This window comes from Thamnophis elegans, chromosome Z (assembly GCF_009769535.1).
Source record: "Thamnophis elegans isolate rThaEle1 chromosome Z, rThaEle1.pri, whole genome shotgun sequence".
NCBI classification, from domain to species: Eukaryota; Metazoa; Chordata; class Lepidosauria; order Squamata; family Colubridae; genus Thamnophis; species Thamnophis elegans.
In genome coordinates, this window is record NC_045558.1 from 95472426 (window position 1) to 95495763 (window position 23338).

The 23338-nt window shown below is 38.6% G+C and overlaps 1 protein-coding gene and 1 long non-coding RNA gene across 4 annotated transcripts in view; one reads left to right on the top strand and one right to left on the bottom strand.

Moving 5' to 3' along the window:
• Window positions 1-5584, bottom strand: part of LOC116522509 — a 43726-nt gene extending 38142 nt beyond the window's left edge. For both annotated transcript variants that reach the window (XR_004256974.1, XR_004256975.1), the window contains exons 1-2: window positions 5517-5584; window positions 2309-2541 (exon numbers count right to left, since the gene is read on the bottom strand). This is a non-coding gene — a long non-coding RNA (uncharacterized LOC116522509). The remainder of the gene's footprint in view (window positions 1-2308; window positions 2542-5516) is intronic.
• PPP1R1B (protein phosphatase 1 regulatory inhibitor subunit 1B) overlaps window positions 5248-23338 on the top strand; it is a 65048-nt gene continuing 46957 nt past the window's right edge. The window contains exons 1-3 of one of the 2 annotated variants that reach the window (XM_032237431.1): window positions 5248-5557; window positions 10197-10254; window positions 15145-15164. In XM_032237431.1, the coding sequence (XP_032093322.1) occupies window positions 5477-5557; window positions 10197-10254; window positions 15145-15164 (159 nt within the window). In that variant the 5' untranslated portion in view covers window positions 5248-5476. Of the gene's footprint in view, window positions 5558-10196; window positions 10255-15141; window positions 15165-23338 lie in introns of both variants that reach the window. The other variant, XM_032237430.1, reaches the window with a different exon arrangement.

Here is a 23338-nt window from a genome sequence, read left to right on the forward strand (position 1 = left end):
GCATACACTGCACATAAGTGACTAAGTAAACATACATTGAATGCTACTTATGTCTTAATAAATATGTGTAGGAATGTGCTGACAGTCTCTGCTTCCCATAGGAAGGTTAAACTAAATTGTAGTAAAAAGGAGGTGATGGCAGGGGACAGATGGATAGGCCAAGGGATAGAAAAGATGTGGCAGTGCAGAATAATTGGAAAGCAAGCAGGGCTACTTCTGAAGTTATACTATAAACATTTAAAAAATTTTCACTAAACACAGCATTTAATATTCTATCTATATTTTTGTATTTCAGGTAATTTCTATCCTACTACTCCCAACCTGATTTGATTAAGCACACCAACTATGCATGACTATTCAAAAATAATTCACATTGACTTCAACAAAGCTTACTCTTGGAAGTATATAGAGCAGGGGCCTCCAACCCTCGGTCCATGGACTGGCACTGGTTTGTGGCCTGTCAGAAACTGGGCAATGCAAACAAGCAAAGCCCCATCTGTGGGATGCAGGCAGCACATGAAACCCCTCCAGTCCATGGAAAAACCACTCTCTATGGAACCAGACTCTGGTGCCCAAAAGGTTGGGGGCCATTGATATAGAGCATCGCAACTCATTTCTCTTTTGAATTTCCATTTGACCTGCTGATTGCTCTGTGTGTGTGTGTGTGTGTGTGTGTGCGTATGTGTGTCAGTGGTGGGTTTCAAAATGTTTTAGAACCTCTCATGTAGGTGTGGCCTACTTTGTGGGAGTGGCTTGCTGGCCATGTGACTGGGTAGGAGTGGCTTGCCAGCCATGTGACCAGGCGGGAGTGGCTTGGCAGTCATGTAATTGGGTGGGCATGGCCAACTTGTAAAATGTGGTGAAACTCACTTAACAATGCTCTTGCTTAGCAACCAAAATGTTGGCTCAGGAACTCTGGCATTGAAGTGTGCAAGTCTTAAAGCTGTCAAGTTACAAGACCCTTGCACCCCTAACCCTTTAGAAAAAAAATCCCAGGGGTGTTCAAACATGACAGCTTTAAGACTTGTGGACTTCAACTCCCAGAATTCCTCCTCTCGCTCTTCATCTTGATGATGTGCAGACTGGTGGGGGGGAGGGAGCTGGAACAGGTTCTAAACGGCACTGTAGATTTGTGGAACCTCTTCTATAGAAGAGGTTAGAACTGGCAGGAACCCACCTCTGGTGTGTGTGTGGGGTATGTTTTCTACATTGAGAGCCAGTTTGATATGGTGGTAAAGACATCAAACTAGAAACTAGGAGACTGCAATTTTTAATCCTGCTTTAGTCACAAAACCAGTTGGGTGACGTTGTGCCAGTCACACTCTCTCAGTCTGGTGAAGGAGGCAATGGCAAACCACTTCTGAAAACTTCTGCCAAGAAAACTGCAGGGATTTACTCAAGTAGTTTCAAAATCAAGCACAAAGAAAAATAAATGTTTTATATGGAACACCTGCCTGATTTCCTAGTAATGTTTTGAATAAATAGGTAGCTTAAATGGGGCTATATTCCATTGCTAGACTTTCTTGAGATTCATCCAATTACTAACCAGCAAATATGTATGATTGCTAATTAAAACACAGCAAACAGAACACAGTGTGGAACAGCAGTTTCTATAATCTTCAGACATGTAGATTTGGGATGATGAATTATATAGAGTAATATACGTTAAAACTACAATTCCATGTATAGCTTTGCTCTTACCCCTCCTGGTCTTTGGAAAAATGTTTAAAGTGTGTATTTTTTCTTAGTGAAAATTGTTTTTATACCATGGACACTAATAATAATATTTTGTATACTATTACAGAACACAAATGGAAATAGTTGCATTCAATAAGGTACTTGGTATATATGTACATACATATCTATGGGGGTGTGTGGGGAGTGGAGTGGTGTGTGTGTGTGTTTGTGTGCACACCAGAGGTGCAGCAGGTTCTGACCAGTTCTGGAGAATTTTGAGTAGTTTGGAGAACCGGTAAATACCACCTCTGACTGGCTCCGCCCCATCTATTCTCTACCTCCTGAGTCCCAGCTGATCAGGAGGAAATGAGAATTTTGCAGTAACCTTCCCCTGGAGTGGGGAAGGAATGGAGATTTTACAGTATCCTTTCCCTGCCACGCCCACCATGCATGCCACGCCCACCAAGCCACACCCACAGAACCAGTAGTAAAAAAAAATGAACCCCACCAGTGGCATATACAGAGATAAATACATACATTTTCCCCTCCTGCTTTAATATGATTATGCCTTAACAATAAAAATATATTTGAGAAAGAAACTAAATAGCAGGAAGTGTGGCAGGAAGTTTACCTCAAAATGTAGATTATTTTCAGAAAACAAAAGTTATTCTGAAGAATAAACCATTTTTAATGATTGTAGAATGACTTGGAGATTTGAATCTTGCAAGACGTTACTGCAGTGCACGAGGCTTCCATCACTTCCTTCAGCAGATATTTTGCTCACTTTTGCTAGCATTCCTCAATTTATTGCCACTTCAGGTAATAGACAATACTGAAAGAGGTTTTTGGGTTTCACTGGTTGTCCTACACAAAAGGGAAAGGAAATTTCAGTTCTGGTAGAAAATCCGATTTTTTACAGATATACCTAACCAATACTTGAAAAGAACCTTGGAGAGATATATCTTAATACATCAGAAAGATTACTTGGAGCATCAAACAATCTGATTCTAAGCAGTTAAGGTCTTTGGAGGACAAGAACAATAGTCTGAATACTTTCTATATATATATGTCATTTAAGGAATTCTGGGAGCTGAAGCTCATACTTCTTAAAATTGCCAAGATTGAAAAAAACACTGTGCTAAAGTATTACTGTGGCTTAAGTTTCTATTTGTTTCAATAAATATGACAGCATTTAACTCAGATAACCTTGCATATGTGGCCAGACCAGGATATTGTGGGCTCATGTGCCAGCACAATATAATCCCATGCTGCTAATCAGCCTATTTGTCTCAAGAGGGAAAATGAATGGTGTTTCTTATTTTGAATGGAATAGTGGTTTCCATTGTGTTCCTTGCTTGGTCAAGATGGGATTTATTTATTTTCAAATAAACAGAGCAAGTTGAAAAAAATCATGGGAGTATCTGCGTGATTCAATAAACAGACATCGATGGCCATGAATACTATTATCACATATTTTTATCTCTACCTTTTTGGATTTTGATAGTTAATGCAAAACTCATATTGAATTCTGCCTATTCAGAATTGGTTTTTAGAAACTCAGACCAAATTCAGATGTAATAAAAGAAAAATCTCCCAAATTTTCCTTGTGCCGTTTGCTTTTTTAGGAGCTATACATATTATCCCATCAGATAAATATCTGTATATTACTCTATTTTAACTCAGTTACCATAGTGGGGAATTTGCAAGGTGCTCAGAAAACAATGAAATCACATCAGATGAGGAATAAAAAATGCGATTGGAATCAGGAATGACACCAGGTCATCATGTGTATATTTTTCTCTTGCAAATTAGAGTCATTCAAATACCTTGCAGAATTTTCTTGAAGTTCAGCCTTAACAATATGAGAATTGCCAGTTTAACACAGAAAGCTCCACCAGATTCTCATCACAAGTGAATCTCAATTAAAGAAACTAAAATGTCCATTTTGGGAACATATCCTGTCCAACTTTAGCTCAACAGGGTGAGATACTTGATTACAAGAACTGTACCATATATACCTCTGCTGGTTATGAAATTGCTTATATTGACCAACATCCTAAATTTTGCCAGAGATACCCTGCTCCTGTACAACTTAGTCCTTATGTCTAAAAATGGAACTTTGAGGAACTTCCAGCCTTGGAGTTTTCTTTCGTTGGGGCTGTTACTTGGAACCCTGACATCTTAATTTTCCAAACGTTTAAATCTGTTCAAAAGCTATTGAACCAGAAAGGCCACATCGGACTTGGTAGAGGTAGGATATCCCATAGATATTCAGAGGTTCTCAGGACTCGTATATTAATTCATCTGGTTCCTTTTGGGGAAAAACAAGCTAAATTTGCTGTAGACAACCAAACTGAATATTAGCAATAGCAACATTGAAAAGCAGGGAAAAACACATCCCCTTTCCACGACTATTAGCCACTAGTCTTAAGATGGCGCTTCTTAAACAAAAAAATCTTAAACCAGTGATTCCTTGAAAGAGACTATCTTCATGAAGATAATTGTTTGAACAATAATTCATATTTTTGTTCATAAATGCAAATTGCATTGTCACCCAACAGCTATTCTGCAAAAGCCACTGCTGTTTTCTTTTGACTTCACTGATCCTATTTTCACTTTTACAGAATTCAGGATATATAAATGCAGACATTTATGTAAAGTCACAGAAGCTGTAGTCCAGCACATCAAGGACTGACTGGTAATCAAGTCGATGATTTCTGGTACAAGCATTGCTCCTCTTCAAAAGCTTCAAGATTCCTGGGCACAAACCAGGATCAGAAATAAGAGGTTCAAATTGCAACTACTTAGATTTTATTTAAGTGTAGGGAAAATCTTCCTGATTATAAAATCAGTCAAACAGTAGAAGACTATCAATTGAAGTTTTTGGCTGTCCATCCCTGGAGAATTATATTTTTTAAAAAATGGACAGTCACTTCTCAGAATAGTTTTGTACACTAGTTTGGTACACTTTACAGAGAGTTGGACTAGCCCATACTGTCCCAGCCTTAGCAACTGTAAGACTGTGCACTTCAACTCCCAGAATTCTCCAGCTTACATGCTGGCTGGGGAATTCTGGGAACTGAACTGAACTGTAACTTAAAATTGTCAGGATTGGAATGCATTGGAATAAGCAATTCCTCTGGTCCCTCCCAGCTCAACAGTTCTTGGTTGTTTATGATTTCAAATGTCTTGAATACAATTATTAATCTCTGGGGACTGAAACCTAAAGAAAAAGGGGGCTGGGGCGGGAGGCACTGGGCTTGGAGGGCAGGACAGAGAAAGAAAGATATGGGGTTTGATGAAGACTTGCCAAGAAAGCTACTGTTTCTTGATTAACTTTTCTGTCCCCTGACACTCTCCTGCTCTTCGGAATGGGCTAAGACGGGCAGCTACTGATCTCTTTTGAGTGGCGTCATTTTAATAGGCGTCCAGCTGAGGGCTTCTTAGGAACGAGTGTCCTGATGTCTACCTGCCTCCTCGGGAGGACTCAATAATTCAGGCGGCAGCTGGCAAGAGACCAAGCTTCCCTCCCCTCCCTTCCCCTCCCCTCCTCTCCCCCACTCTTGCCGCCTCCTCTTCGCCTGCCCTCCCATCGCTACCTCCAGCCTCCCCTAACGCAGCCATGAAGGAGAGTTGAGCTCTGCCACCTTCAGTTGCTTTTACAGCGCAGGAAGTTGGCACCGGGCAGCTCTTGCTGTTAACGGGATCCCGGGGGACTGAAAAGAGGCAAAGGGAGGGAATCCGGAGGGAGAGTTTTTCTTGTGGGAAGTAGGAGGCTGTCGGACTCCCGGACTTCGTGATGGATCCCAAGGAGCGGAAGAAAATCCAGTTTTCGGTACCTGCGCCGCCCAGCCAGCTGGATCCCCGTGCAGTGGAAATGGTAAGGAAGGACACATGGGGGGGGGGGGGGAGGGCAGCGAAGGGAGGGATTCGAGGCGTGGAAAGAAGTTGGGAAAGTAGCAATGGTCAATCTCCTTCCCTTTCTTTCCCTTCTTTTGCGGAGTTTCTTCTCTGAAATATTTCTGTTTATTAGGCACAGAAGTACATCCAGTGAGTGCACTGACTGCTGTTTAAATGCAAACTTACACATACATGCCACTTGCGGGCACTGAGGTAACTTAGCAATGCTTAGAACCAGACTAAAATCTTTGGGATTTCAGTTAAAGTTACCAATTTAAATGAAAATCCAATGCTGGATTTTCAAAGCATTAGCCCACAGAGGAAAAAACAAGATCTCCAGAAACTGTTTTGGACTTACTTCCAAATCGTCCTTTTATGTTCTCAAATAGTTTATATAAGGTGATTATTAAAATCATACATGTTCCCTATAAATAATGCCTGTTTGTGCTTATACCATACTCTGAATATTCTTGTTTACTTTCTAATTGGTTTTATTATATTGTTTAACTTTTAGTAAGTCACTTTGGGAAGATTTTTTTTTCAGGGATATATATGATTGTAAATATAACCAGGTAAATAAAAAATTCATTGCTTAATACGTATTACATTTCTTAACACTATATGGGTCTTCATATTTGTGTAGCTTTGGAATATATAAAGACACAGAAAGATAAATCTGTGAATGCATGTTAGAAAACTTCCATGAACCCAGAGAAAAAATACAGTACTCCTGTCTTTTGTAATAGTACATATAGTTAATAAACTGTATAGGTCTATATTGGTCACAACTGGACGCAAGATCTTTTCTGATATATGTGCAGAGGCAAGTTAATGGTAATTATGTATAGTCATCCATCTAAAGTCTGCACTTGCTCAAACTTTTTTACACAGTTATAAACCTCTTATATGCAAATTCTCACATCTGATGCAGACTCTTAGCTTTTCACACTTGCTAATGTGATCTGTATGATTCCTGAATAGATTTTCATACCAAGTGGTGAAAAATGCCTTGAAAAAATTGGCTCACCTCTTTTGTAATAAATGCATCATTCCTACCTCCTCAGTATGATAATATCTATATTATATTAAATCCCGATCACACCCCAGTCATCATTGAAGAAGTTACTATATCAGAAATTTGATTTCTGGTGAATTGCTATATGAAAAATATGGACATTAAGGAAGATATATTGCAACCAAAGCCCAGGAATCAAGGATCCAGCTTTGAGGCTCTTTTGGGTCCTGGCCTCCCCATAACAAACAGGAGATTTCTTAATTGGTCATGGATCTGCAACCTTCTGCAAAATATAAATAACTTATATTTTGGGTTTGTATAGAATTAAAATAGTAGAATTTGCATATTAGAAGAACAATAAAATCTAAGGTTTGTTTTTAGGGACATGGTGAGTTCATTGTATTGTATTGTATTGTATTTATTACATTTCTATGCCGCCCTATTCCCGGAGGGACTCAGGGCGGCTTACAAACCAAAGTAGGGAGAGGGAATACAAACAGGAGGGAAAGACAACGGACAAACAACTACAAACAATTTAAAATTCATGCTTTATCATTGGCTATTATGCAAATAATATCAATCATTATGTTATCTATGGAACTAAATATTCATTTACTCACTTATCTACCATAGTTGCAACATCATACTAGCTTAACTTAACTGTTAAAACTGGATTCAAACATTGTACTAAAGTATAAACCATAATTATAATGCTGGGTTCAAATTAAGCTAACCCACTCACCCCACTTTATGACTGAATACAATATGTAATTCTGCAGAGAAAAAGGAGGGTAGGATGGTGAAAGACGCTAGCACTGTGAAATAAATTCAGGTATAATAATGTATCAGCACCCAATCAATAAAGACCAAGCATATATTGCCCATCACTGGTAAATACATACACACAGGAACATAGGGTCAGGGATGCCAAATTTGTAAAGAATGGTGTAAAAAGACCACACAATGTCAAAATGCTGTGTGTGTGTGTGTGTGTGTGTGTGTGTGTGTGTGTACACACATTTGAAGGCCTGGCAGTTTGATTTTTTTTTCTCTCTCTCTAGCTTCGGTGCATAGGCTGTTTAAGGTAAAGAGTCAGAAGATAGCTAAAATAGATTTAACATCTAGGCTGCTAAATGAGGCTCAGTGCGCTGCTCAAAACAGCCTGGTAGTTGTAGTCATGCTAATATGCTGAACTTGGTTATTAAATTAGCTTATTGTCTAGCTCACTGAACCATAAACTCACCAAGCAGGATTGTTTTACAGAACATAGTAAATAAATAGCATAATAAAAACCCAAATTCTGTCTACACAAATTAAAAATAGTGAAGCTTAGTAGAGTGTATAAATTCCACCACTAGGTCTGTATCTCACTTGTTAAAGTGAGTTTATTTATTCTTTATTTAATTTCTATATTCATCTATCAATCAATGATTCTGGGCAGCTTACAATTCAAAAATATTCTGCAATTAAAACAAAAACACATTATAATAAAAACAATATATATAGCAGCTGAAATAATTTGTTGTGTGACTATAAGCCAGTTGTAAGGGAATATTTGATTCCAGGTTTACCAAGTGTTTTCAAAACAGACTGTCATTTAAATGAGCTGGAGGCCAGAACAACTGAAGTCTCTCGCCCATCACCTCTTTGATGCCTCCTAATTAAGTTTTCTCTTAAATCTTTTTCTGGGTAAGAAAGACTTTATGCCCCCTCACATTTCCAGGCAGCGGATTATAACTGCTTGTTTAAAATAAACCTGAGGAGAGAGCAGGAACAGGTAGACTGGTCTGGAAACACAGAGTACAGGCCTGCAAGGTAGGTATGCCTGGCAAGAGAAACTCAATAGTTGCCCCCTGAATGCTTACAAGGATATAGGTCACTCATTCTCTCTTCAGCGTCCCAGCTACCAAAATATGGCATCAGTGTGAAATTTGATCTCCAACACTTTCCATTGAGATATTTGATGGCAATCTTTGATATTTAACCTGAAAACAGATTTTATTGGAATAAAATAAGGCCAGGCAAGTATTGGGATTTTTGAAAACTTGTTAGGAATGCTCTCATAAAATGGCTGCCACAAAAGCGATTTGTCTAAACACAGCCTATTTGTATTAGGAGAAATGGCGCATAATAGCCATTTATATAAGACAATCCTTTGCCACATATTCCAGCTCTCCAGGATACATCCTACCATACATGGTTTACTTTTTGTTTGCATAAATGTGCACATTTAAAAATAAAGTACTGGACTGCACAGAGATTTTGTTTCAACATTCCATCTCTCTAGTTCTCTCTCTGATTCAGGAGAAAAGGAAATCTCATAGTACCAATGAGACATCAAGAACACAAAACAACTTTCAATTGTCTATCCAAGCTTGAATAGTTAGTGGTCTGCCTTGTATAAGCCACTTTGCTTTCCATTTGAATCTGTGGGTTGCATAAATTGTCTCATAAACTATATATGAGAAGGATCCTAATCTCTCTTATCAGGCTCAAGACATATAGTACAGTGATGGGATTAATTTTTTTTTTACTACCGGTTCTGTGGGCATGGCTTGGTGGGCTTGGCATGGATTGGTGGGCATGGCAGGGGAAGGATACTGTAAAATCTCCTTTCCTTCCCTACTCCAGGGGAAGATTACTGCAAAATCCACATTTCCTCCTGATCAGCTGGGACTCGGGTGGCAGAGAATAGATGGGGGTGGGGCCAGTCAGAGGTGGTATTTACCAGTTCTCTGAACTATGCAAAATTTTCATTACCGGTTCTCTAGAACTCATCAGAACCTGATGAATATCACCTCTAATGCAGTACATTAATTTTACTATGTATCATTTCAATAGCAATGATACTATAGATTTCCCCTCCTTGCAGCCTTCAAGGGATGCTTAAAGTTAAAGATTTCCCTTACTCCCAGGTGCAGGTGAATGGAATTAAAATGTACAAATCTGGAAAAGCCTAGTTTGGAGAAGTTAGTCTGCTAAGTATTGTGGCTAAAGTCCATAGCCTCCATCCCTCCACACTTTTTCATAAGTGGAGTAAAATCAACAACAGAAAGATAGTAACAGTGGAGCTGGAAGTCTTTTTCTTATTCCCATGCTCCATGTTTTCCTCCTCTCTGGACTGCTAATGAGATCAGTAAGTCAGATCCTCTGGCATAAAAGGGATATCCTTAATCCAACTATGCAGCTACTGGATGCTTCCCCCAATGCTGCAGGCTATAACTGTGTTCAAGCCATGAATATGGCACAAAGAGTTATAGCCATGGAATTCTGGCAACAGGAACTCCACACTCCTTTTTTCTTGTGATGGCTGATGTTGCTGGTGGAATGGAAAGGCACCCTGAAAGCAACACCTTAATTGTGCCCCACAAGCTGTAAGGTCTTGGAACAATGCTGGGCAGTTGATTTCAGTACAGAAAAGTGTTACCAATCACAGATTCCAAACAATCTACACGGATATCTGTTATTCATTTCTCCTGGAAAAACAATAGGGATAGAGAAGTCATAAATGTAGCCCCAAAGTATGAATTGACTCTTCCTCCATATTTCTCCAATCTCTTGTTATGAGAAGCAAAACAAAACTTCTATTTGATTTCTCTTCTAGATCCGTCGTCGGAGACCAACCCCAGCTTTGCTTTTCCAGCTTTCAGAAACCTCCCCTGGTGAGTCATGATTTTTTTTTATTAAACCAGAAGAAAGGAATAGCAATAGCAGTAGACTTATATACCGCTTCATAGGCCTTTCAGGCCTCTCTAAGCGGTTTACAGAGAGTCAGCATATTGCCCCCAACAATCTGGGTCCTCATTTTACCCACCTAGGAAGGATGGAAGGCTGAGTCAACCCTGAGCCGGTGAGATTTGAACCGCTGACCTGCTGATCTAGCAGTAGCCTGCAGTGCTGCATTTTAACCACTGCGCCACCTTGGCTCTTAAATCATGAATGATGGAGGGCTTGGGTGTGGGGAGTAAAGGTACAAGAATAAGCACTGATGCACTGAGCTGCACAAGAGAAGCAGTGGCTCTGTGGCTAAGACACTGAACTTGTCGATCAAAAAGGTCAGCAGTTCAGCAGTTCGAAACTCTAGTGCTGCATAGTGGAGTGAGCTCCTGTTACTTATCCCAGCTTCTGCCAACCTAACAGTTCAAAAGCATGTAAAAATGCAAGTGGAAAAATAGGGACCACCTTTGGTGGAAAGGTAACAGTGTTCCGTGCATCTTCGGTATTTAGTCATGCTGGCCACATGACCACAGAGACATCTTCTGACAGCACTGGCTCTTCGGCTTTGTAACAGATTTTGATATTTTCTTCTGGGATTGTTTGATTATCGCATTTACAAAGACCATTTAAGAACATCTTGTTTATCAGCAACACCTACAATTTCTATGTAAAATTAGTTAATGCTCTTTGTCCCATATGGAATAACGTAGAAGAAAGATTGGCAGAATCAAAGGGAAGAGTAAAAAGAGGAATCAGGCTACAATCCTTACATAGCCACATACAAACTAAATCTATCCCTCCTTGTGTGCTATTGACCCTTATTTAACTATAACCAGGTGCTGATCATTAGTTGAGAGTATTCCTGTGCATAGGCTTTTAGAAAATAAATAAATAAAATACATTGAACCTGAAGATGTGGCTTCGATTTTATCCACCTGTCAAATGTGTAAAAAATGGAAACTCTACATTTTTGACAATTATTTCATAAGGTTGCAAATGTAAAGTGATCTGAGATTGCTCTTCTTTCACTAGTTCAGTATGGCTAGTTCAGTAAGGGGCATATTTGCATGTGTCCCTGCTTGTGAGTGAGTACACAGAGCTTATTTAGCAAAGCCTAGCAATAAATTGAAACATGGGGGTTTGGCTTTGTCTGCCTGAAATAAACAGGGAACAAAGCTGAGGCTCCATTTAGCTTTTAATGGCTTCATTCTCTGGCTTCTTCCAGGCAAGCAAAGCCAGAATCCTGCATTTGTGCAATGTGCTAACTTGGTTAACAGGCCATAGAGGAGCTAGCATGAATATAAGAAGAGCCCCCTTCGACCAGGCTATAGATCACCTTGTCCAGCACTATGTCATATATTATAATTGCCCACTGGATTCATTTTGGAATGATTCTCCTAATTTTGCTTTGCAGCAACCAATATTTCAGGCATGCTAACTGTAATTCAGGACATTGTAAATAGCAATCAGTATTACTGCTAGGGGCCATTGATCAGGAGGAGTCTGATAGCACCTTTTCAGACTAATACATTTTATTAAGAAAAAAAAGCATTTCTGAACCACAGCTCATTTAATCAGATCTATTGAGGGGCTAACTGATATAGGATTTAAATTGAGATGTGTAGGAGGACAATAAAAAGGGGAAAGCATATGCAAGCTACATGCAGAACATATTATAAATACATTATCAAGTGTCAATTATAAAGTGTTACAAGTCCATCGTATTTCTTAAAATCTTCTGAGATGGCTTCAAATCCTTTGATGTATGTGAGTTCAACAGTTTCTTGCTCAATTATCTTGGTGAAGTTTCCTTGTTCTAGGACAGCTGTTTTGAACATATACTGCTAGCCATCGGTAGCTTGAAAGTCCACAAAATCATTTAGTTCCTATTCAAAAGACACCCAGATAGGTTGCCATTATCAAAGCTGCTAGCAGCTATTCCATAGCTTCATTATGTACAATATAGATATGCATTTTCTTTTCTTGATCCTGAATCTCCCAATATTTCATGGGAGTGGATGATCTTGAGTTCCAAACTGATTGTGCACAAGTACTTCTCTTTTCGCATTATTTGTGGCATACATGATTTTATATATTTTTCTCATGTCTCCAGTTATCCTTTTTTCCTAGGCTAAAAGAGCTCTCATTGGTATGGTCTTTCAATATAGGAGAGTTGTTCCAGTCCCATAATCATTTTTTGCATTTTCTGCCCTTTTTTGCACCTGCAATTCTAAAGTCTTCTACAGGTAGCCCTTGTCTTATAACCATACTCTTTGTGATCAAAATTACAAAGGCAGTGAAAAAAGTGACCTATCACCAATCCTCACACTTACAACCATTGCCGCATTCCCCACATCACATTGTCAAAATTCAGGCACTTGGGCAATAATTACAATAGCTGCAGCATCATGAGGTCATATGATTGCCATTGTGGACCTTCTCAAGTGGCTTCCATCAAGCAAAATCAGTGGGGGAAATTGGATTCATTTAATGACCACATAAAACTCTTAACAAGTACAATGATTTGCTTTAAAATGATGGCAAAAAGGCTGTAAAATCAGAAGCTTAACTCATTTAACTACCACCTTGCTTAGCAATGGAAATTCTAGTCCCAGTTATAATCATAAGTTGAGGCTACTTGCATTTGAGGAAAGATCAGAGTTTCGCACAGGGAATTTACTATAGATTTCCCTCACAACATACGATATTGGCACCTGTATTTAAACTCCCTTTCTAATCATCCCAAGTATGGGTTTTGCACCTCTTTGTTTTAACATTCACACACAAATGACATTTTCATTTTGCTGCCCGCCATTCCTATAAGACTCACTTCCTGATTATGCATCACCAGCTCAGAACCTTTTGTGCCAGTGTGCATGATTTTATATTGGCTTAAGTATCAGTATGTCCCTTCCCCAGTTTTATTGCTTAGCATGACAAGCAAAAAGAGTTTTAGATTCATGTTGTTTATTTGAATTTAGCTAAATGTATTGTGCAAAACCAGCCATGACTTTGGCTTTAGCTCACTGTGACTCTAGTCACAGTGATTTCCCACTAGTAAGCCCTTTGAGTCAATGGGATTCAATTTGTGAATATGTTTCTGCTGCCAAACCTGGGCCAAAGAGATACCAGTTCAGAAATAAAGCATTTCTATATTTGAAAAGAGAAAAATGAGAGAGAGAGAGATCTGCACAGGCAAGCATTTGCTCTCCTCCTACTCACTAAAACAACTTCTCCTCCTCCTTCTAGCAAAATGCATTCTTTTTTCAATAAAGCTTATCCCTGGAGTTTTTTATTTTCTTTCCTTCTTTTTTGTTCTGAAAGTTTAGCTCCAGGAACCAGGAAGGGTATCTTCTGTAGCCCTTCTCTGAACAATAGCCCTGCTGTTGTACACGGAAAGGCATGGTGTTCATAACAGGCCTTACCTATTCCACAGGCCTGCTTCCTCCCAGGGAGCATTCCTTAATGCTTTTTCCAGCAAAGTTTGTTTGGCTAAGAGATTTATACAGGCACAGGAGTGAATAAACAGTTTATTTTTTTTAACTTAATTTCAGCTGAATTTGCTTGCAGTTGGCTATGTTTCATATTTAAGAGTTGGGTGTTAAACGTGTGGCTTTTCACTGTGTGGGTGATACAGTGCTTTTCTTTCTTGTGAAGAAATTAGCAACCTACCACTTCAGGGCTACACTAGGAGACATGGCCTCTAAAAAACCCCACCTTATTTTATTTTATTTTGCACCTAAACAGTTAGTTGATCACAAATGCCATATATCAGTGATATAAATGCCCCCCCTCCCCCAGCCCTCAAGCCATTCTGTGGGTATACCTGAAGCGGAGGGGGAGAGAGAGAGAGAAAGAGAGAGTTTTTTAAAACTTATTTATTTAGCTGGATACTGACTTTAGTCTATTTATGGTTTAGTTGCTTAATGGATCACATTCTTAACAGCTAAACACAGGTGCCTCCATGCTGCTTCCATGCTGCAAGGAATGGATTTAACCAAGTGATTATTAAACAGAAATTAACATTTAGCCTATCTAAGTGTTTGAATATAATGGTGTGAGGAAAATTCTTTGCAAATCACAAGTATAATTGGCTCCTCATGGTGCAGCTGAGACAATTCTATCCCTGACTGTGAATGTCCACTATATGAATATATACACATACATATAAATATTACCAAAAGTAACTGCCTATGTGGAGGCGTTCACTAAAATAATTGGCATGTTGTGTTGACTTGAAATAGTTACATTTGCAGAAACTATCAGCCCAGCTGCTTAGCTATGGAAATGAATTAAGTTATAACACCAATGCGAGTTTGGTACACCAAGTTTGGTCAATTATTTGTTTAGCGAGTGTTCAAAAGTTACAGAAGCACTGAAAGTAGTTTATAACTGGTCCTTGTGCTTACAATTGTTTCAGCATCCTTATGGTTATGTAATCAAAATTTGAACATCTGGCAACTGGCATGGATTTATGATGCTGGCTTCCCAGCCATCTTCTCACAAATACAATCAATGGGGGAAGCCAGTTTCCCTTAACAATCATATGATTCACTTAATAACTGTGGTGATTTACTTAACTGTGGCAGAAAAGGTTGTAAAATCAGGCATGACTCACTTAACAACCTCTTTGCTTAGCATTGGAAATTCTTGTTACAATTGTGGTTGTAAGTCAAGGACTATCTGTATAACATAGTCAAGAGCCATTGTTTTTATCTTTTGGACCTATGGTGTCAAAGAGAAGTATGCTTTATATTTGTTTTTCCTTTTTTACTCATAATGTTCTCTTTTTTCTTTTGCCCTCCCTATACTCTTCACACTGCTTTGTACAGAAGATGAAGCATCCCCATATCAGGTCAGTATTGTGGATTATTTAAGATGCTATAAGCTAAGCTGCTGGACTTCACCATTCCCAAGACTGAATGGTCAAGGCTAGTGTAGTAGTGTAGGGTGTTGGACAAAATCAGGAGACCCAGGAGTAAGGCCATCTCAAACAATAGAAACTCATTGGATTTCTTCAGGACAATTCCTACCTGTTATCTCAATTTATTTCACAGGGTGATCATCGTGATTATTAAATTGAGAAAGGGAGTATTATGTATACTTGAGCTACTTGAAGGAAAGTTGTGATATAAATCTAAATGTATACTTAAATGCCACTATATTTTTCTTTACTATAGAGCTATCAACAGAATTACCACTAAACTGCCATTAAACCATCTTATCCCTAAACCGGAGCAACTGGTCAGATTTAACCACAAATTTGCAATTTAGACTTATATACCATACCATAGCTTTATAGTACATTCTGGACTGTTTACAATGTAGCAGCATCATTTGCAGATTGCCACCAACAATCTGGGTCCTCATTTTACTTTGGATGGACCAATACACCACCAGGGTTCATTGGAATAATAAATAGCACAAACAGAAGATGGGGAAAAATTGATTTGGCTGATAATGCTGCTTGCCTGCTGTTCCTTAGAATTCCTGAGACCCTATGTTGCTTTGGAAAGATCCTTTCTAACTTAATTCTTAGAGTTGGTGGCTCAGGTACCACTACAAGACATCATGATTCGAAGTAGCAGAGATGGCATGCATGGGACTTCTTCCGTCAAACATGCCATCATGTTGAATCTGTGAAACAGCATTCATAATTGAAATCCAAATGCCAGACCCTGTTAACCTTTTACACGGTTTCTAATTCTGGCTGGTCCACTAAGCATTTGGATCAGGAGATTAAGGGAACTCTGCTGGCAATGCAGCTTTTATTATTTTGGGTTAATGTTTAACCTCGGGTATCATAGGATGGGTGGTTGTTGCTGTTTTTTACTTTGTATGTTGTCCCTTTTGTGAAAGGAGTGGCACTATAAATTATATAAATAAATAGGACTCACAGAGGCTATAGATCAGTGATGGTGAACCTTTTCGGCATGGAGTGGCCAAACTGGAATGCGTGTGCATGCGCGTGCACACACCAGCCAGCTGGTGTTCAGGTTTCCAACATACTCATATGCACCCGCCAGCTCGTCTTCGTGGAGCACTGAAAACTCAAAGACCAGCTGGCCAGTGTGTGCATGCCTGTTTTGCCGAAATTTTGGGGGTCATTTTCATGCCATTTTTGGGGCCATTTTCACACTGTTTTTGGCCCCAAAGCAGCCTGGAAATGGCCCCAAAATGACCCCAAAACCAGGCTGTTTTGGGGGCATTTTGGAGGCTGCTTTCTGGTGCTCTGCCATCCGTGAAGACCAGCGCACTAGAAACCAGAAGGGCAGCTGGTGACGGCACATGTGCCCACAGAGAGAGTTCTTTGTGCCACCTCTGGCACATTTGCCATAGGTTCACCATCACAGCTATAGGTAATAGCTTTTCTAATCAACAGATTGGTAGACAAAATTATCTATAAGAGTTGGGGATGCAGAAACTATTCCCAATTGCAAAGATGCACATGTCAGACCTGTGCATGATTCAGTGCTCTTGGTTTATCTCCTTCCAACCTGGAAGCCTACTCAAGTCCATGATTCATTCTGGAGTGTAAGGGTTGTGAAACCTCCAAAGGCATGTAAAAGTTAGTCTTGTATATTCTCAGACACTGTCATTTGGAGTGGAACAGTTGAGAGTTTATTCTGTTTTAATTAACAGAAAATATAGATCTGTGAGTCACAATCAAAGAAGGATAAAACTAGTTGTGAATTCCACAGAATGCCGTGTATTAGCTAGCCTTCAGATTGTTTTGAATAACAGTGAAGATGGGATGAGGTGATTTCTGAAGGAGGAAGAGTGACAGAACATGAGGACAGAGTTTAAAGGGGATCAGCCTAGAAAGTCTACATAGCCACAAGTGAACAAAATCCAACTCCTCTTGAATGCCTATTGATCCTTGAGAAGATTAATGTCAGGTGTGAAACATTAGGTCCCCAGTGAAGAGGCCAGTTAAACTGATTTAGTGCTAATCATGCTTATCCAGAGGAATCTTCTTAACTAAAGGTTAGAACCTGCACGGAATACAAGGGGAGGGTTAGACTTAGGCTGTTTGTGTCTACCTAGGGATTTTAGGCTGATCTCTCTTTTAACTCCCTGCCCCCCCCCCCCGCAAGGTTCCGCATTCCTCCTACAATTTCAGTCAAATAAAGGGAGAATTAAATCACCTCTCTAGCACCATAGTTTAGATGTTTCAAAAGAGCTTTTTTCTTTTATATGTGTATAATCAGTGCCAACTAATGCATTTTGAAAATTATGGGATTTATATCCCATATATATGGGATTATGGGATTCCTACATTTGCAGGCGATATTAGATACAGGAAGATTGCCTAGTGTCTATTTAGCTGCATATTGACTTTAGTCCACTTACAATCCTGTTCATTAATGGCCCAAATTTTAAATAGCTAAACATGAAGACAGCTGCTTTTTGCTGTACATAACAGATTTGACCAATTTATTGGTAGCAACCCATTTCATATATATTGTATTATAAGCTGTCCAGAGTCATTGAGGTGGGTAGCGATAGAAATTGAATAAATATTTATTTATTCTTTACACTACTTGAATGCAATTGGGTGGGGGGGGGGACAAATTCCATGCAACAAATAATTGCAAGGCAAAAATTGAAGACAGTTGTCAGTTGCCTACCAGCCTGCCTTCAGTCATTTGCATTGAGATAAGCCATATTTCACAATTGTGAGGGTTGACCATGGTTCATATTATTCATGTTTATTTAATACAGAAAAAAGTTTTAGCAATCTTTACAGCAAATCTTTTTTCATCATTTAAAAACAAACGGATCACATTCGCTGTATATGATCTTTCTTGCCACTAATCTCAATTAAGGAAAAGCTTGCCTGTTTTGTTTTTTTAATATGGTCACCTGCTGTGACCAAGAGAGAACCAGTAAAATCACATTCCTGTACAAAAAAGTTACCCTCCTTCTATGATAGTGAGTGTGGTCTAAATATCTTTCCGCAGATGTTTGCTGAGAATAGGGTTATCAGATGTCTGGAAAAAGGAGGAAATATCCTCATTTTTTCCTCTGTCCCACAGGATAGCCTTGAAATTAAATATTGTCTAGTTCAATAGACAATAGACAGGGGTCTCCAACCTTGGTAAGAGGTTGGCAAGAATTTCTCAGCAGTTTTGCTGGCTGAGGAATTCTGGGAATGGAAGTCTACAAGTCTTAAAGTTGCCAAGGGTGGAGACCCCTGGTCTAGTTGGTTGAGAATCTTTTCCTGAGCACCTTTTCTTCATGGCAGGGATCATCTCTAATAAATGTTAACGCAAGTTTTCAAGCTCTGCTGTGTGACTTTGATTAGTTACCTTCCCAGGCTTGGGCTGCTGCCTGAAATTGATAAGATCTTAACCTCCTAACTGGTTCTAGCACATTCCTGTGATTGAAAAACCAGTCTTTCTGATGCTGGAAAAATTAATGTCATATTATATGCAGGACTAATTTCTAATGTCATATTATATGCAGGACTGGTTTCTAATTTTTTTAATGTTCTGGATGCCATGAAGGTTAAATGTGGGTCCTCTTTTCCCCCATTTGTCCTCTTTTCCTATTGTTTTTCCTTTTTGCCTATTCAGATATTTGGTAACTCTGCTGTGTGTGTGTGCGTGTGTGCGCGCACGCGTGTCTGTCTGTGAAAGAGAGAGAGGGAGAAGGGGGGAAGAGGGAGAGGAGGATGGAGGGAGAGAGAGAGAGAGAGAGAGAGCGAATAGGACACAATTACAAAATGGAAGGGAATTGATCTAAGAGATATTACGCTAAAGCTATTGAGCTTTATAAACAATCCCTCGTAGCTTAACAAGTTATATAAATCTGGTCAACTAGAAATAAATCAGAATTTGACATGGTATGCAACCCCACTAATTAAATCTTTATCAGGGAGATGAAGGAATAAATGTTATTATAGCCGACTTCGAAAAGTAGCACCAGAACTAAAGGCTACATAGTGTGAATAGCAACTATTTTGCTTCTCAGTTTTCTCGGTATTCTCTGGCCTCTTCCCTTCACCGAAAGCAAGCAGGGGTGAGAGAAGTCAGGGTCAGTAGATGAGAATTTTGCAGCTCTGCATTTCCTTACTCAAACAAAAGGCTTTACAGGCTGCAGAATGGCTCTGCTACACTAAGAGACTTTGGAATTTACTAAAAAAAAATTTTTTTTGCTGTTAAAGCGCAGCTTCCCCACCTCCACCTGAGCCTCCCGCAGAGCAAATTTATTTTGGCCTGCATTTTTCCATGACTTTTGCTTCATCTTCAATCACATTAACGTAGCCTTTATTGAGTGTATAGTTTTCCTTAAGAGAACTCCCAGGTCTCTTTTTTGGGGTTATTTTGGGGAAGGATTGTGTGGGAGGGGAAGAAGGAACCAAACATGCAGCACACTACATAAAAGTCACATCTGAAACAAGTATTATGTATAAAAATAAAAAGAACCAATAAACGAAGTCAGTATGCAGATTTTCAAAACAAATGGAGTTCAGTTTATTGGTAGGACTGAAGAGAGCCTGGCTTTTAAAAACTGGTGTTTATTCTGTGATGCAGTCCATTCTACGGTCATGTTGCTGAATGATTCCTTTTTAATTCTCCAGTTGCGCCTAACCACAGCACAAACACTGGGGAATTTTTTTTTCCTGCTATGTCCTCATGATGGTGCCTTTATCATGTCTCCAGCCCGTGGGTGAAACTCCTAGAATCATTTTTAGCATGTTAATGCAACCTTTTCCACTTGAGGCAACAATGTAAAGTTATGCCCACAAGATGCAAAAACCCTATTTTACCTTATTCTTTTTCTGAGAAGTTAGGTAATCAGTAGGGAATGGGATAAAGAGAGGCATTTGCTGGTCATTTCTGATGCTAGCACAACATTGTTATCCCGTCCTGCCCGCCCCCTCCACCCTGCCCCCCCCCCAATTAAATCAGCTTCATTTGCTGTTCTTTATATAATTTTGCTGTTCTTTTTTTAAAAGAAGACACTGAAGAGTGGGAAAAATAAAGAGGACTGCCTGAGCTTGAAATAGTGTAGCAGTGAAATGCAGTAATAGGGTGAAATATCAGGAAAGGATCCCCTCACCTCCAGAATAAAATACAGAAGAATCTGGAAATCAGCATATTCTGCCCAAATAAAGCATAGGAAGGAGGGGAGGGGGGGGGTCTAAATAAAAGTACTGTAGTGACTCACTTCCTTTGGGGATTTTTTATTTTATTTAAAAAAACTGAATTCTATTTGAATTAAACAGAATGGGGTGTAGGAGGATGACTGGAGGAAGGAACATAGATATACTGGAGTCCTGCAGCCAGACCCACCCAATTTCTGAATCATAGTTATTCATGGATGGGTCTCCTCTTGACTAGACTATTGCAATGTACTTTTTATGGAGCTACTCCTGAAAATCAACAGAAAGTCAGAGTTGTTCTAAATAATATGACAGTTTGAGCAGTTCTGGTGGGTCACTTGGATGACCCACATAACATTGCTTATTGGAGAGCTGCAGAAGTTACCACTTGGTCCCTGAGTGCAATTGAAGGTACTGGTTGTCACCTTAAAACCTATATGACTCATGACATGGATATCTATAGAAACACTTGTTTCCAGTGGCATTTGCCCATCTGATATCCTGGAAGGAAAGCCCTCTCTGGGTTCTTATTTCTGGGGGATGTTATCATCAAAGACTAGAATAGGCCTCCTCAGTTGTTGCTCCATTTCTATGGAACAGCATTCCCCCTGGAATTTTCTTCCAACCTTCTGAAGGTTTTGAAAACATATAAAAATAATTTTTGGCCTTTGGGGTAGACCTTCAGTTTTAATTGCTCTTGCAATAGGACCATTTGTTTCCGTTATTGGTCTATTGCTAAATAATGTGACTGTTTATATTATTACACAGTATGTTGTCATAATGTAAGCAATTTAGTGTCATGCATTTAGAATTGCATAAAAGTCCAAGTTAAAAAAAACATAAAAAGAAATAAAATTCCTGCTACAGTTGGCAGATGTGCTTCCTAAAAGTTGACTGTGTACATAAAAGAGAGAGAAAGGGCAGTCAGGCAAGCTGAAGAAATAAAATCTGAAGAGTACCATTAGGCACTTAATGCAACAGGGGCAGGACAGAATTGACAATGGAGGTCATAAATTTCCACACATGAGGATGATAGATAGATTCAGCAGTAAGGTAAAGGCTCTGTCTTTCTCATTTGTCCTTTTTATTCTATTTCCCTTAGATTTCTTCAAATTCTTTCTTTTTATTTTTGGTATAGGATTTTTTATTAAAACTTTTAAAGAAGAAGATAAAAAGTAGCGACAAACTAATATAAAGTAAGGAAGAAAAAAAATCAAAGAAAACAAAAAGCATCAGAAAAGAAAATAGTGAAGAAAAATAGAAAAGAAAGAAAAATGTAAAGAAGTTCTTCCTGTTTCAAATTTTAATAAAGTTACTACTTTGTTGTAATTTTAGCAATTACATACTTATCATTAGTACAAAAATGCATTTCAAATTCTGGCTTACTTTGCTCCAACTGTCTCACTTAGCAACAGAAATTTTGAGCTCATTTGTGAACATAAGTCAAGAATTACCTGCAGTCCAGAATATCCAAATATTATTTCATAGTTGTCTTATAGGTAAAAACTTGATCTTCACGAATAAATTGCTGTAAAGTGACTTCAGCCTTTAACAGTTTGTAATAAGTTTGTAATCAGCTTGTGAAAATCAAATCTTGTACTGGTTTTACTTTTACTGTAATCTGTTTTATATTTCAGGTGATGATGGAACCTTTTTGTTTTCCTTCATCAAATAATCTTTTAAATAGACCTATGTGCAAAAATAATTGATTCAGATAGTATTAACAGGTACTTTATATCTTTCATATCAGATTTTATACATGGGAAAATTGGGAAGTTGATCCACAGCTTCATAGGTTTAGAACTCTTCCTGCCGCTTTCTATATTTTCTAATATGCCTAATGCTTTCAAAGTCACTTAAGAAAACATCCACTTGCATTATTTTAGCACACTTTTAAAAATGAACTAAAAACCTAATATAAATTCCGCTGACACATCTGCTAAGATTCTCTGCTTCTCAATACATGTAACAGAGTTCTGTTAAATTACTGTGATCACCCTGAGGATTTAAGAAATGGTACATCGGTTAAAATTTCTTAACATAACTTTAACACTTGTCTTAATACCTTTATTTTCAAAATCTTGTTCTTGATCTAATGGAATGATAGCTGGCAGTTCTAATGTACTATCTTCACAGAATCTTATGACAGTTTTTCATTATTGGGTTAATATATGAAATGATTAAGTGCAGTTCAGATGCCATTGTTCTTATTAATAAGCTCTAAAAGACAACTCACTAAATCCAACAGTCCTTTAATCACAATTTTTCACATGTCCTTCAATCTTCACAGTTTGATATAAATACTTTCATTACTTCATTTAATATTTCAATCCACACAGCTGACCTACTTCTATTATGGATATTCCAAAATAGTTTTTCTAGTTGATACTGAAATCTATAAACATATAAGGATGGAGCTGGAAGCCATCTGTGTCCTATAGCATTTAGCATATAGCATTTAGTTTTCAAGTGCTTAACATGTGGGTGGATTATTATCTTTAAACACAAAATTGGCTTCATAGAGATAATCATGAAATGTGTCCACTTCAATACCCTGGTGTGCAGCATTTCTTTGCAGATGTAGCAGATTGTTATCCCCTAGGATATTCTTGATATGAAATAGCACTAAAGCCACTCCACTTAATTCTCAAAGCCATTTTTAGACTTCTGTGACTATTTTCATCTTTTTGCCTTTCAAAGGTAAAACATGTTTGCGGCTAAGTTAAAATTACTTGAAATGATACTGGTAGTGAATAGGGCTTCTCAAAATATTTCAAATTCAAGTGGGAAACAGCATTTATAAGAGAGGAGCAGTGAAAGTGAATGAGATAAGAAATTACTGGAATCTGCTGTAGACATTTTTGGAGCTATAAATAGGAATAATCCGTAGGCAATACCTGAAGGTAGTTGAAACAATC